Here is a 13,903-nt window from a genome sequence, read left to right as displayed (position 1 = left end):
GCTGCTGCTGCTGCTGCTGCTGCTGCTGCTGCTGCTGCTGCTGCTGCTGCTGCTGCTGCTGCTGCTGCTGCTGCTGCTGCTGCTCCGCCGCTGCTGCTCCGCTGCTGCTGCTCCGCCGCTGCTGCTGCTGCTGCTGCTCCGCTGCTGCTGCTCCGCCGCTGCTGCTGCTGCTGCTGCTGCTGCTGCTGCTCCGCCGCTGCTGCTGCTGCTGCTGCTGCTGCTGCTGCTTCCCGCCCACCGTTGTGAAGCGGAGCTTGCGGCGCTGCAGGCGTGGGGAAGACGGAGCTGGCGAAGGCGCTGGCGGAAGAAATATTTCACTCCGAAAAGAACTTAATTAGACTCGACATGGTGGAGTACCAAGAAGCCCACAGCATCTCGCGGCTGATTGGCCCGCCGCCGGGGTACATGGGCAACGACGAGGGCGGGCAGCTGACGGAGGCGGTGCGGCAGAAGCCCCACAGTGTTGTGTTATTTGACGAAGTCGAAAACGCCCACAAAAACTTGTGGTCTTTGCTGCTGCCGGTGAGAGAAGCAGCTGCTTTGCTGCTTGCTGCTGCTGCTAGCTGCTCCCGGCAGCCAGTTTGCTGCAGGGCCCGCCAAGCCCCAGCTCCGGGGACCTCGGGGAACCCCCCAAACACCCCCTGCTGCTGCTGCTGCTGCTGCTGCTGCTGCGCTGCTGCTGCGGCGGTGGGGCGCCGGGGAAGCGGCGGGGGCTGCTGCTGCAGCCCTGCTGCTGCACCCCTGCTGCTGCTGCTGCTGCTGCTGCACCCGTGCTGCTGCTGCTGCTGCACCCCTGCTGCTGCTGCTGCACCGCTGCCGCTGCTTTCGCTGGCGTTTCACCCCCGCCGCTGCTGCTGCAGCCGTTTCGCGCCGCCGCTGCTGCTGCTGCTGCTGCTGCTGCTGCTGCTGCTGCAGATGCTGGACGAGGGCCACCTGACGGACACGAAGAGCGTGCGAGTGGACTTCACGAACACAATTATAATTATGACTTCCAACATTGGACAACAGTTTATTCTGGAAGGCTACAGAGAAGCAAGACAGATGGCGGAGGGGGCAGTGGCCCCTTTGGCGCATTTCAACAAAGACAAAAACAGCCTGGAGAAGTTCGCGCTGGCCAAGGCAGGAGCAGCAGCAGCAGCAGCAGCAGCAGCAAACAGCCAGGAAGCCAAAGACAAGAAGCCTTCTGCTGCGCAGGCCGTCAGCAAGAAAAAAAACGAACAGTGGAACTTGGGAAACTCTCCCAAAGAAGTGCTCGCCAAAATGCGGCAAAAAGTCATGCAGGAAGTCCTCGGCTACTTCAAACCCCAAGTCATTGGCCGCATGACCAAGATTGTCGTCAGTTTGCTGCTGCTGCTGCTGCTGCTGCTGCTGCTGCTGCAGTGCTGCTGCTGTGCTGCTGTGCTGCTGCTGCCTTTGCTTCTCTAAGTCTTCTCTTCGGATGCTCTTTTGCCTTTCGATTTCATTTTCTCATTTTGTTTGTTCGAATTCGATTTGTTTCCGTTTGGCATTTAATTCGTTTGCATTTAATTTGTTTGAATTTAATTTATTTGAATTTAATTTGTTTGAATTTAATCTATTTGAATTTAATTTATTTGCATTTAATTCTTTTCAGCAGAAAAAGCCGCGCGGTCTGCTGCTGCTGCTGGGTGTGGTTTGCTGCAGATTTTCGAGCCTTTGACGGACAGCGCAATGCGGGGAGTTCTGGACTTGATGTTCACTCATTTGACGAAAGAATTGAAAAAAAGAGGAATTACTTTGGTGGTTTCGGACTCTGCAAAAGGATTTATTCTGGAGAGAGCCTGGTCGCACAAGTTCGGCGGCCGGCGGATGGCGAAGTGAGTTCGAGTCTGAGGTGTACAGACACCTCAGCGCGGGCGATCCCGCGGCTTTCGACGCCGAAAAAGCGCCAGCGACAGATAATTAAAGCACTTTTATTATTTTTATTATTTTTAATTCATTTCCGCGGCCTTTCCAGCTTTTTTCGCGCCGATTTGGCGGCGAAAGCGAATTTCGACGCGCTTCCACTTTCCGGGTGTACGTACACCGCAGGTACATCGAGAAGTACGTCACTGCCAAAATCGCTCCACTTATTCTTTCTGCAAAACTCAAAAGAGGCCACAAGGCCGAACTCAAGCGGGCCCCCAACCAGCCCAACCAGCTCAACCTCATCGTCAGTGCCCCGCTCCCGCCCCAAACCCTAAACCCTAAACCCTAAACCCTAAACCCTAAACCCTAAGCAGCGCGCCTCAGGCCCTTCCCGCGCAGGCATTCGGGGCCTTCGCTGCCCGCCCTCCACGCACTGCTGCGCGAACCGCAGCAATTCACACTTCCCAAACTCCGCTGCTGCTGCTGCTGCTGCTGTGCTGCTGCTGCTGCTGCTGCTGCTGCTGCTGCAGATCTGCGAAGAAGACGAAAACGGGGGCTGCGTGCCCGGCACCAAACACGGGCGGGTGCTGGTGGTGCAGGCGGCGAAGGCAGCGGTGGCGGACGGGGAGGAAGAAGACCCCATGATTTGAGCTGCAGCAGCTGACGCAAAGCTGCTGCTGCTGCTGCTGCTGCTGCTGCTGCTGCTGCTGCTGCTGCGCATTTTTGAAAGGCGCTGCAAGTGGTGCGCGAGCGTGGGGTGTCTCTACAGCGGCGAAGCGAAATGTAATCTTTACATTTGTTGTGCAAACCATTTCTGGCGAAGTCAGCAGACTTTGTTTGCTGCTTATTTAAAGTGCCATTTGCTGCTGCTGCTCATTTAAATGCCATTTGCTGCTGCTGCTTATTTTAATGCCATTTGCTGCTGCTAGCAGCAGCAAACTCTGCCACTGTTTGGGCTTGCTGCCCTCGCGAGGCAGAAAAAGAAAACAAGTCCTGAGTGGCGGGGCTGCCTGCTTCTCAGGTCCCAGCAGCAGCAGCAGCAGCAGCAGCAGCAGCCGCAGCAGCAGCAGCAGCAGCAGCAGCAGCAGCCAGAGGGAGGAGGCAAACAGAGGCGCCTGAGACAACTGAAGCAGCAAAACAAAAAGGGCGCAAAGGCCAAAAGAAGGCCTTCGTCCTCCTTGCTGCAGTCAGGCCCGCGAGCAGCAGCAGCTGCTGCTGCTGCTGCTGCGCAGACCTCCCGGGGCCGGGGCCTCCGCCTGCATGCGCATGCATGCGCATGCATGCGTTTGCATGCGCATGCATGCATGCATGCATGCATGCATGCATGCATGCATGCGCATGCATGCAGGGCGGAGGAAGCGAAACTTGTTCTTGAAGGATTGCCCTGCAGAGGCAATTGCAGTTTTTCTTTATTGCTTTCTTTGCTTGCCGCCTGGGGCTTTGTCAAGCTGTGCAGACTCTTGCGGTGCAGAAGTCAGGGAAAGCTGCAGTTGAGGAGTTTCTTTCGAAGTATTTCAATTTAATAAACCTTTTTAATTCTGTCTTCGAAAAGTTGAGCTCTTAGCCGCAGTTTAGTGCCCGAGATCGCTGCGGATCCGCGAAGATCAGTTTTGCTTTCCGCGGCGCCGCTTTCTCGAACGCCGCGCCGCAGAAACGCCGCAATTCGCGGGAAATGTTCAACAAAAAGAAAAATAAAATGCATTTTAAAAAAGAAACGGAAAAAGAATTCTTTTGTTTCGTAGATCGAGAAAGTGGAGGCGCGAAAGTTGAACGAGGTGCCTGTACACCCCGCGCCGGCGCGCTGCAATTCACGTTTCTCGCGGTAGAACACTTCCCATTTTTATTTTGCAAACTTCCTAGAGTTTATTTTTTCTTTTTGGACTTAACTGCTTCGCCAGAGTCTCGAAAATGGCCAGCAGCAGCTTGTCGACTTCCGTGTATTTCAGCAGCAGCTGTGCAGAAACCTGCAGCGAAACTCTCCACGGTACGCCGCGCTGCTTCTGCATTTTGCTGCAGCCTTCTGCAGCAGCAGCACTTTCAGTTTATTCACAAGAAGAAAGCCTCGATTCTCGCGTTGCGGCTCGGCGCGGGCGGCCAGAAGTTGAATTTGCTGCTGCTGCTGCTGCTGCTGCTGCTGCTGCTGCTGCTGCTGCTGCTGCTGAATCTGCTGCCGCCAGCTGCGAAAGCGAGTCCCCCAGCAGCAGCCCCGTGGCGTCTTCAACTCACCTCACAGCAGACGGCACTCTCTTGACCTTTTATGAGCCCCCCAGCCCCAAAAGGCCGTGCGGAATGCATGCAGCGTCTGCTGCTGCAGCAGCGTTTGCTGCTGCTGCAGCGCCTGCTGCTGCAGCAGAGCAGCGCGGCTGCAGAGAGCCCTCGCAGCTAAACAGCCCAATAGACACTTCCTCGGGCCTGCTTTCTGCAGCAGAAGATTCTTCTTCAGGTAAATCTCTACTGAAAGAAAAGCCCGAGAAGCAGCGCGAACACTTCCGCTGAAACCGCAGCAGCAGCAGCAACAGCAGCAGCAGCAGCAGCAGCAGCAGCAGCAGTTTGTCTCTACTTCGACAGCAGCACGCGGCTCTGGGGCGTCGGCACGGTAAGTCCTTGCCAAATGCCCAAGCAGCAAAAGCTGCACTTATGAACTGCGCTGCTGCTGCTGCTGCTGCTGCTGCTGCTGCTGCTGCTGCTGCTGGTTTTAGCACGACGCCGACGGCAGCATCCAGCTGGAGCTGGTGGAGGGTAAGCGAGTCTTTGAAATTAAATTTCCATTTTCCTCTTGCTGCTGCTGCTGCTGCTGCTGCTGCTGCTGCTGCTGCTTTTTTGTTTTGCTGCCTTTTGCAAATGGCTGTGTCTGCAGAGTTTGCAATTTGCCGCCGCCTTCTGCTGCTGCTGCAGCAAACTTCTTTTTTGTTTCTGCCAAACTCTGGAGTCCCGAAAGGGACTTTGGCGCGTAAGTTTTTTGCAGTGTGGGGTTTTGAGGTGTATGTACACCCCAGCCCCAGTGCTGCAGGCCCTCGCTGCGCAGCAGCAAATTGAACTCCGGCGGGGCCCTTTGCGGCTTTTTGCTGCAGACTCCGGCGCCGCTTTCTTGACTGCTGCTGCGCTGCAGCAGCTGCAGCGCAGCAGCAGCAGCAGCAGCAGCAGCAGCAGCAGCAGCAGCTACTGCTGCGAAGGCTCCGGTGAGACACAACTTGCTCTAATGAGCTCCAAATGAATTTCAGTTTTCAATTTTCTCTTTTCAGAGGAATGGAGAGTCGCGGCGTCCACAGTAAGTTGAACTCGCTAGCTGCAGCAGCAGCAGCAGCAGCAGCAGCAGCAGCAGCAGCAGCAATGCTCGCAGCTCGCAGGTCTTCTCGCGGTTCGTTTCTGAAAGCCCAAAGCCCTGCTGCTGCTCTCTAAGCCCTTCTGCTGCAGGCGCAGCCGCAGCTGCTGCTGCCCCACAGGGCCCGCGTCAGCCGTCTGCTGCTGCCGGGAGTTTACATCAGCAGCAAAGCTGTGGAGGGCCTCGAGCTCTTGAGCAGCAGCAGCAGCAGCAGCAGCAGCAGCAGCAGCAGCGGCCGCCGCAGCAGCCTTTTCCAAATGCTGCAGCCCTTCACCTCCACTGCAGCAGGCGCCAGGGTTCGCATGTTTTCTTGCTGCTGCTGCTGCTGCTGCTGCTGCTGTCCTTAGCTCTCCTGCTGCTGCTGCTGCTGCTGCTGCTGTTCTTTGCTCTCCTGCTGCAGCTGCTGCTGCTGCTGCTGGCGATCTTAGCTCTGCTGCTGCAGCTGCTGCGCGCGAACATCCGAAGGCCGCTGGACAGCGAGGAGGAGATTCAACAGCGGCTGGTGGGCTGCTGCAGCACAGCAGCAAATAAAGAATTGCAAATTGAACTTTTGCTGCTGCTGCAGTGCTGCAGCAAATAAATGATTAGAATTGCATTTTGAACTTCAGAATGCAGTGGAGCTCTTAATGCCGCAGCAGCACTCCTGCGCGCGGCTGAAAGCTGCGCTGCAGGGCTCAGCGGTGAGCAGCAGTTCAACTTTTTTTCTTTTTCATTTTTTTTCATTTCTTTTTCATTTTAATTCCCTTTTTCAGGACAGATTAATGGCGAACTTCTTGGCTTTAGTGTCCCCCGTTCCCGAGGCAAGTGGGGGCCTTTTTGCTGCAGAAAGAGGCGCCTTCTGGGACTCAGTCGAAATTCAACTTTTTTGAACAGCCCGCGAAGGCGGAGCAGCAAACGGCCGACAGACTCCACGCCGCTGCCAAACTCCTCAAAGAACTCCGCACTTGTCTTTCAATTCGTTCAATTTTGTCGGAGTGAGAAAAAAAAGTTTTGCAAAAAGTTGCAAGTGCGAAGATCGGCTGCAGACTGTGCCTGGACAGCGCCGCAGATAGTGTCCCAGGTGCAGCAATTCAACTTGCGATCTTCTGAGGAATAAAATATTATTTTTATTTCTTTTTGAATTAAATTCGCTTTTTAATTCCAAAGATGCTTTCAAAAACGCCTTTCAAGTTCTGCAAACGGAGCAAGTCGAAGCGCTGAAAACGGCGATTTCGAAACACATCAAAGTGGACCAGCCGCAGTCAAGTGCGTCTTGAACAATTTTCTCATTCTTTCGAGTCTTTTCTTCTTTTTTGTTTAATTTTGTTGAAAATTAATCGCCATTTTGTCGAAAATTTCCTCTTATTTCACTTTATTTTGTGATCTTTCCCCTCGTTGTCCTGCTCGGAGTTGAACTGGAAAGCGCTGTTCATTTTTTTCTTTTTCAGAGAAACGAAAGGCGCCCGGAGCGCATCTTCTTCCGACTTTGTGAGTTTTTTAATTTCGCATTTTCGGAAGTTCTTTTGAAAAACATTTTCGCGGAATTCCAAAAAGGGTTTCGTCGGACTCCGACGCTGCGGCGAAAGTTGAATTCACGAGAAGAAACTTGCACGAAATAAACGCAAGCCGGACTTCTCAGTGGTTTCTCTCTTATTAATTATTTTCCAAATGTTTTCTTTTCCTCCTTTTGCTTTCTTTTGGCCTTTCTTTCCCCGATTTCTCTTTTGCAAAAGTGCTGCTGTTCACTTCCCCCGCATTTGAACAGTCCGTCGATCTCAGGCCAAGTGCGAGCGCCTCGCCGCCGCCATCGAACACCAGTCGTGAGAATTAAATTAATTAAATAAATTGAATTGAAAAGAAAATTAAATGACAAATTGAATTAAAAAAGAAAATTAAATGACAAATTGAATTTAAAAAGAAAATTAAATTGTCGCACTTCGCAAAAAACGAGAAACTCGCAGGCGGGGTCTGCAGCTTCGCCGGGAGAGCAGGTCAGCTGCGGACTTGGCGGAATTTCGCGAATTTTCGCGCTTTCTTTTCTCCGATTTTGAATTTAATTCATTTAATTTGAATTCATTTAATTAAAATTGATTCCAACTTGAATTTATTTTATTAAAATTGATTCCAATTTGAATTTATTTTATTAAAATTGATTCCAATTTGAATTTAATGAACTCATTCAACTCCAGCGCCGCCCACGGAAAGCACTTCAGCGTCGCCGCCGCCAACGCCCAGAAGGCGAAAGAACTCATTCAAGACTTCACAGAACTCGCGACGCGGGGAGAGCGAGTAAAAACATAAAACAAACAAATAAATAAATAAATAAATAAATAAATAAATAAATAAATAAATAAATAAATAAATAAATAAATAAATCATCATTTAGAATTCAATTATTCGACAAACTCTTGAATTCGCAAACTCTTCAGGTTTACTTCACCGATGTCCTTCTTTCAGGCAGGCCGCAGCAACAGAACTCTTTCGAGAGGCACTAAAGAATGAAATAAATCCATTTTGAGGAAATAATAAAACAAATAAATAAAAATAAAAAATAAAAATAAAATCAAATTTAAAAAGAAATCCACTTCAATTGACTGCAGACGCAAACGAGACAGCCAAGAAATTCGAAAGAGATATTTTCGTGCTGCAGCTGCCGGCTCTTGAGCGCTTGGCGGTGAGCCTCCAGCAGCAGCAAATGAAGCGAAGCAAATAAATGCAATTAAATTATTTAAATTTAATTTAATTGCATTTATTTGCAATAATTGCATGCATTTTAAATAATTGCAAATCACAAAAACCTCTTCGACGGCCTCGCCAATACTGAGGGCAGCAGCGCCAAATGGGCGTTTCTGAAAGCACAAAAACGCCCAAAAAATAGCAGCAAAAGCAGCAGCTGCAACACAAACCAGTAGCAGCAGCAGCAGCAGCAGCAGCAGCAGCAACAGCAGCAGCAGCAGCAGCAGCAGCAGCAGCAGCAGCAGCAGCTATTTAAGCGGAACTTTGTTGTCACAAATTTTCGTTTTTTAGGTCGAGTTGACGCCCTTTTTCCCCTGGCTTTTTATGGCCTGCGACGCAATCGTGAGAATGAATTGCATGCATTTGCATGCATGCAATTGCATGCATGCAAATGCATGCATGCAATTGCATGCATGCAAGTTTCAAGTTTCTTTGCAGTTGTAAAGTCCTTATTTATTTATTATCTTGCAATAAGTAAATACTCAAGTCCTTATTGTTATTAAATTAATTAATTAATTTATTTTGCAGTAAATAAATGCCTTTTTCTATATAAAAGAATATAAGCACAAAAGTGTGCAAATGATCTACGCTAGCAAGGGTAGAAGCAGCAATAATTAAAATAAATAATAATAACAAAAAGTTGCAATAATAATAAGCACAATCATTAATAATAATAATAATAATACTAATAATAATAATAACAATAATAACAATGATAATTAATAATAAAATTAAACACTAATACTAGTAATGATAAAAAAACAATAAATACTAATGCCAGTAATAATAAAAATAACAATAAATAACTATAACACTAACAGCATGATAGCAACAGAAATAATAATGATGATAATAATGACACTCAACAAAATAACATTAATAGCAACAACAACAATATTAACAATAATAATAATAAATAATAGCAATAATGGCAATAATGGTAATAATTATAATAATAGGAATAATAACAATAGTGATAACAAATAATAATAGAAATGATACTAAAAACAGTAACAGTGGTAATAAAATCAAAAGCAATTACAATGCCAACAACAAGAATAACAATAATAACAATAATGACCACAACAACAAAGATAACAATAATAATAATAATAACAATAACAATAATAATAATAATAATAACAATAATAATAGCAATAATAATAATAATAATAATAATAATAATAATAATAATAATAATAATAATAATAATAATGATAATAATAATAATAATAATAACAGTAATAACAACACTAATCACAGTAATAGTAATAATAATGATAATAACGACGGCAACAATAATAACAATAATTAATAATAACAAAAACAATAATAGTAATAAAAATAAGAATAATAACAATAATAGTAATAAAAATAGTAATACTGATAATGATGATGATAATAACAACAACACTAATAGTAATTACAATAATAATTAACAGTAATAATACCAATATAATCTATAATAATAATTAGTAATACTTAGTAATAATAATAATAATAATAATAATAATAATAATAATAATAATAATAATAATAATAATAATAATAATAATAATAATAAGTAAGAAGAAGAATAATAATAATAGTAATAATAATAATAACCATAGTAATAATAGTAATAATAATAATAATGATAATGATAGTAATAATAATAATAATTAGTAATAATAATAACAATAATAATTATTAGTAATAATAATAACAACAATAATAACAATAGTAATAATAATAACAATAACAATAATAATAATAGTAATGGTAATAATAACCACAATAATAATAGTAATAATAATAACAATAATAATAATTAGTAATAATAATAACAACAATAATAATAGTAATAAAAGAATAAAAGAATAAAAGAATAAAATAAAAAATAAAAAATAAAAAGTAAAAACCAAAAGAGCAAATAAAGGGCCTGGCGACTGCAGAGGCCTCAGGCGAAAACTGACGGCCAAACATTTGCCAGCAATTTAATAATTGTTTATTTATTTAAACAAATAAATAAATAATAAATAAATAAATAAATAATAAATAAATAAATAATAAATAAATACATAAATAAATAAATAAATAAATAAATAATGTAATTATAATTATTGTTTTAAATGCATAAAAGGGCATTTTTTATTTATTACAACAAAACAAAAATCCCGCTGAGTCCAATTTGTCTTCAGGCCTTGCTGGACGTGCTGCTGGCCCTGGCGCTTTGGGTGAGTCCTTTCATTCAATTAAATTCAATTAATTGAATTAATTTAATTAATTTAAAATAATTAATTTAATTTAATTAATTTAATTTAATTAATTTAATTAAATTAATTTAATTATTTAAATTCAAAAGTTGCAAATCGCGGCGGCTTCAGGCGGTGCACTTCCAGAGTGTACGTACACCGGTGTGTCGGCCGCAGTTCGAGCGGGAGAAGTGAGCGATCTTTGGGAGTTGAATTTCGGAAAAAAGAAGAAATGAGAGATCAAAACATTTAATTTGTTCATTTGAGGGTTTAAAAAACATTAAATTTGTTCATTTCATGATTTAAATCCTTTAAAACTCGAATTCCAACTCCAAACTTGTTCGAATTTTGAATTTGAACTTCCGACTGTCCGCAGCACTCGAGTCGCCGCCGCCGCGCACCCGCTGCTCGCCTCCGCAGGCAAGAATTAATGAATTAATGAAATTAATTAATTAATTTAATTAATTTAATTAAATTAATTAATTAATTTAATTAATTAAATGGAACCAAATTAACCCGAAGATCGCTGCAGACTCCGCGGACTTCAAAGGCCTCGACTTCAACTTCGCCGCCAACTTGCTGCTGCTGCTGGGGCCCAACGGCGCCGGCAAATCCACTTATGTCAAAACGCTCGGCCTGCTGCAGCTCTTGGCTCAGCTCGGATCCTTTGTCCCCGTGAGCCCCTGCAGCAGCAGCAGCAGCAGCAGCAGCAGCAGCAGCAGCAGCAGCAGCACCAGCGGCAGCAGCAGCGGGGTAGTTGTAGTAGTTTCGCCGCTGCAAGATGCATGCATTTAAGCAAGGATAAAAAGTCACTGGGGTGCATGCATGCGCATTTAAATATTTCGTTTGAAAGATTTCCATGAAAGTGAATTAATGCAAATATTCCATTTAAACATTTAATTCCATTTAATTCTTTAAAAGGGCTTCAAGTTAATAAATGCAAATGTGTTTTTCAAATGCTGAGTTAAATCGAACTGATTCTGAAAACAATAAGTTAAATAAAGACAAAAATGCCCACTAAACAATTTGTGCAAAAAAGTCTTCAAAATAATTAAATAAAAATACATCTCTAAAATTCAAAGCAATTATCTTCTTCATTTAATTAGGGGCAAAAGATAATTAATTAATTAATTAATTAGTTGTTTCAAAGAGATTAAAAATATAAAGACAAAACAATCATTTCAAAAAGACTAAAAATAAAAACAAAAAGATCTTCAAAACATCTAAATAAAACAAATATATCCTCAAAGCACTTGAAGCAAAAAGCTTCTCAGAAGAATTTATTTAAATCAAAAAGATGTTAAAAGAATTTAATTCAAAAAGAATCTCAAAAATAATTAAAAGTAAAATCTCGGGCCACTTGAAAGAAAGAAGAAAAAGAAATTAAAATAAATTTTATTTAGATAAAATAAATAAATAAACTTTCCTCAAATGAATTAAAATAAACAAACCTTTCAGAATGCATTAAAATAAATAAACTGTCTTAAAATGAATTAAAATAAATTAAATAAATAATTAAAGCGTGCTTCTTTATTATTTTAAATAATAAAGAAGCATGCTTTAAATAATTAAAATAAATGAACTTCATTTTAATTAAAATAAATAAACTCCCAAATGAATGAAACAAATAAACTTTCTTTAAATGAATTAAAGCAAATAACTTCCTTCAAATAAATAAAACAAACATTTTAAATGAACAAACGAAAAAACCATTTATAAAATAAAACAAAGTTTTTAAATAAATAAATAAAACAAACCTCTTGAAGTAAAAAAGCAAACAAATATTTGAAAATAAAAACAAACAAACATTTAAAAATAACAAAAGACTTTTAAAAATAATAAAACAAGCGGGCAAACATTTAGAAATAAAAAACAAACAATAGAAGCAAACATTTAAATGAAAATAAAATAAAACTTTTAATTGTATTTCTTTTTGTCTCAGGCGAAGTCTGCGTTGCTGCAAATTGTGCACAAGATAAACTTCTGCTGCTGCTGCTGCTGCTGCTGCTGCGGCTGTGGGGCGCAGCAAGAAGAGATGAAGGAGCTTTCGGAAGCATTTCAAAATTTAAAATTCAAAAAAGAAAACCAAGTCGCCCTAGTCAGCTACCGCCTCCGCCTGCTGCTGCTGCTGCTGCTGCTGCTGCTGCAGTTTGCTGCTGCTGCTGCTGCTGCTGCTGCTGCAGTTTGCTGCTGCTGCTGCTGCTGCAGTTTGCTGCTGCAAGGCAACAATCTGCTGCGCCCTTCAGGTTCTGGTCGACGAGATCTTCCGCTCTTTGCCGGTGGCCGACGGCTTTCCCATGTCCTGGGCGTAAGTGCTGCTGCTGCTGCTGCTGCTGCCGCTGCTGCTGCTGCTGCTGCTGCTGCTGCTGGCTAGGGTTTGACTCACTGTTTGCTGCTGCTGCGCCGCCTGCAGAGTGCTGGAGGAGCTTTCGAGGGAGCCAAAAGCTCTTGTGCTTTTTGCGACGCATTTCACGGAGTTGCAAAACATGGAAAGATATAATCCTTTCATCGAAACCCGCTTCTTCTGCTGCTGCAGTGGGTCTTGCTGCTGCTGCTGCTGCAGCGGGTCTTGCTGCTGCTGCTGCAGCGGGTCTTGTTGCTGCTGCTGCAGTGGGTCTTGCTGCTGCTGCTGCTGCAGCGGGTCTTGTTGCTGCTGCTGCAGCGGGTTTTGTTGCTGCTGATGCAGCGGGTCTTGTTGCTGCTGCTGCAGCGGGTCTTGCTGCTGCTGCTGTAGCGGGTCTTGCTGCTGCTGCTGCAGCGGTTTCTGTCGCGGTTGTGGCGCATCTCTCGAGTGTACGTACACCTGAATCCCCCGCAGACGAAGACGGCCAGAAGCCGCAGTTTCGAAGTGGCAAAAGACTCGAAGGTGAGCGAAGAGCAGCAGCAGCAGCAGCAGCAGCAGCAGCAGCAAACGGCGAGCTGCTGATGTTTGTGGTGTATGTACACCCCGCTGCAGAGGCCGACGCCGCCCTCGCCGCCTACGGAGTTTTGGGGGCTGAGAAGATTCTGCAGAAGTTCATGGCTGCAGCAGCAAATCCTGCTGCTGCAGCAGCAAGTCCCGCTGCTGCAGCAGCTGCTGCAGCAGCTGCAGCAGCAAATTCCATCACTGCAGCAGCAAAGGACTTCGCGTTGGAGGCCGAGGGAGCTTTGCTGCCCAGCTCGGGCTCTGTCGAGACAGTCGAAATAACCCGCTGTGAGAGTTGCTGCATTCCTTTCACTTCATTTATTTCATTTTATTTCATTTTATTTTATTTATTTTCTTTATTTTATTCTTTTTATTTCATTTTATTTCATTTTATTTCATTTTATTTCATTTTATTTCACTCTTCAACACCAACTTCTGCTCACCCGCGCAAACCCAGGGGCCTACAGGATCATCAAGTTGCTGCGCCGCGCTGTGCACAAGTTCAGCAGCAGCAGCAGCAGCAGCAGCAGCAGCAGCAGCAGCGGCAGCAGCAGCAGCGGCAGCAGCAGGGGTCGACTGGAGTCTCTGCGGCTCCTGAGGGAGGCCCAGAGGTCTATAGAAGAAGTCTGCGCTGAAGAGCAGCTTTAGTGCTGCTTCCAAGTTCAGAAAAGCAGCAAACAAGCAGCAGCAGCAGCAGCAGCAGCAGCAGCAGCGGCGGATAAGGAAAGAGAACGGAGTTTCACAAAGAAAAAGAAAAGAAAGGCCACTGTCCGGCGCTGTTTGCTGCTGCTGCTGCTGCTGCTGCTGCTGCATTTGCTGCTAAAGTGGCAAAGTGGAAATGCGCTTCTGCGTCTTCCGCCG

General features: G+C 44.5%; 4 protein-coding genes across 4 annotated transcripts; 3 read left to right on the top strand and 1 right to left on the bottom strand.

Annotated features, from left to right (window-relative positions):
* Positions 1-345: 345 nt before the first annotated feature.
* Positions 346-2,516, top strand: ENH_00084200 (heat shock protein, putative; the record flags this gene model as incomplete). The annotated part of the gene is made up of 5 exons (XM_013583498.1): positions 346-522; positions 916-1,335; positions 1,663-1,835; positions 2,050-2,170; positions 2,397-2,516. The coding sequence occupies 5 exons, from the start codon at positions 346-348 to the stop codon at positions 2,514-2,516; spliced, it is 1,011 nt and encodes a 336-aa protein (XP_013438952.1).
* A 1,258-nt stretch (positions 2,517-3,774) lies between these two features.
* On the top strand, positions 3,775-6,166 carry ENH_00084190 (hypothetical protein, conserved; the record flags this gene model as incomplete). Its single annotated transcript, XM_013583497.1, has 8 exons — positions 3,775-4,309; positions 4,392-4,462; positions 4,566-4,605; positions 4,938-5,045; positions 5,267-5,484; positions 5,589-5,690; positions 5,797-5,868; positions 6,062-6,166. The coding sequence occupies 8 exons, from the start codon at positions 3,775-3,777 to the stop codon at positions 6,164-6,166; spliced, it is 1,251 nt and encodes a 416-aa protein (XP_013438951.1).
* A 6,070-nt stretch (positions 6,167-12,236) lies between these two features.
* Positions 12,237-12,605, bottom strand: ENH_00084180 (hypothetical protein, conserved; the record flags this gene model as incomplete). The annotated part of the gene is made up of 1 exon (XM_013583496.1): positions 12,237-12,605. One exon carries the CDS (start codon positions 12,603-12,605, stop codon positions 12,237-12,239), a length of 369 nt encoding a protein of 122 aa, XP_013438950.1.
* A 457-nt stretch (positions 12,606-13,062) lies between these two features.
* Positions 13,063-13,690, top strand: ENH_00084170 (hypothetical protein, conserved; the record flags this gene model as incomplete). Its single annotated transcript, XM_013583495.1, has 2 exons — positions 13,063-13,330; positions 13,500-13,690. 2 exons carry the CDS (start codon positions 13,063-13,065, stop codon positions 13,688-13,690), a joined length of 459 nt encoding a protein of 152 aa, XP_013438949.1.
* Positions 13,691-13,903: the final 213 nt, after the last annotated feature.

The sequence above is a fragment of the Eimeria necatrix genome, genomic scaffold (assembly GCF_000499385.1).
Source record: "Eimeria necatrix Houghton genomic scaffold, Enh_scaff956, whole genome shotgun sequence".
Classification (NCBI taxonomy): domain Eukaryota; phylum Apicomplexa; class Conoidasida; order Eucoccidiorida; family Eimeriidae; genus Eimeria; species Eimeria necatrix.
Note: the sequence above shows the minus strand (reverse complement) of the source record. Positions and strands in the feature narration are given on the sequence as shown.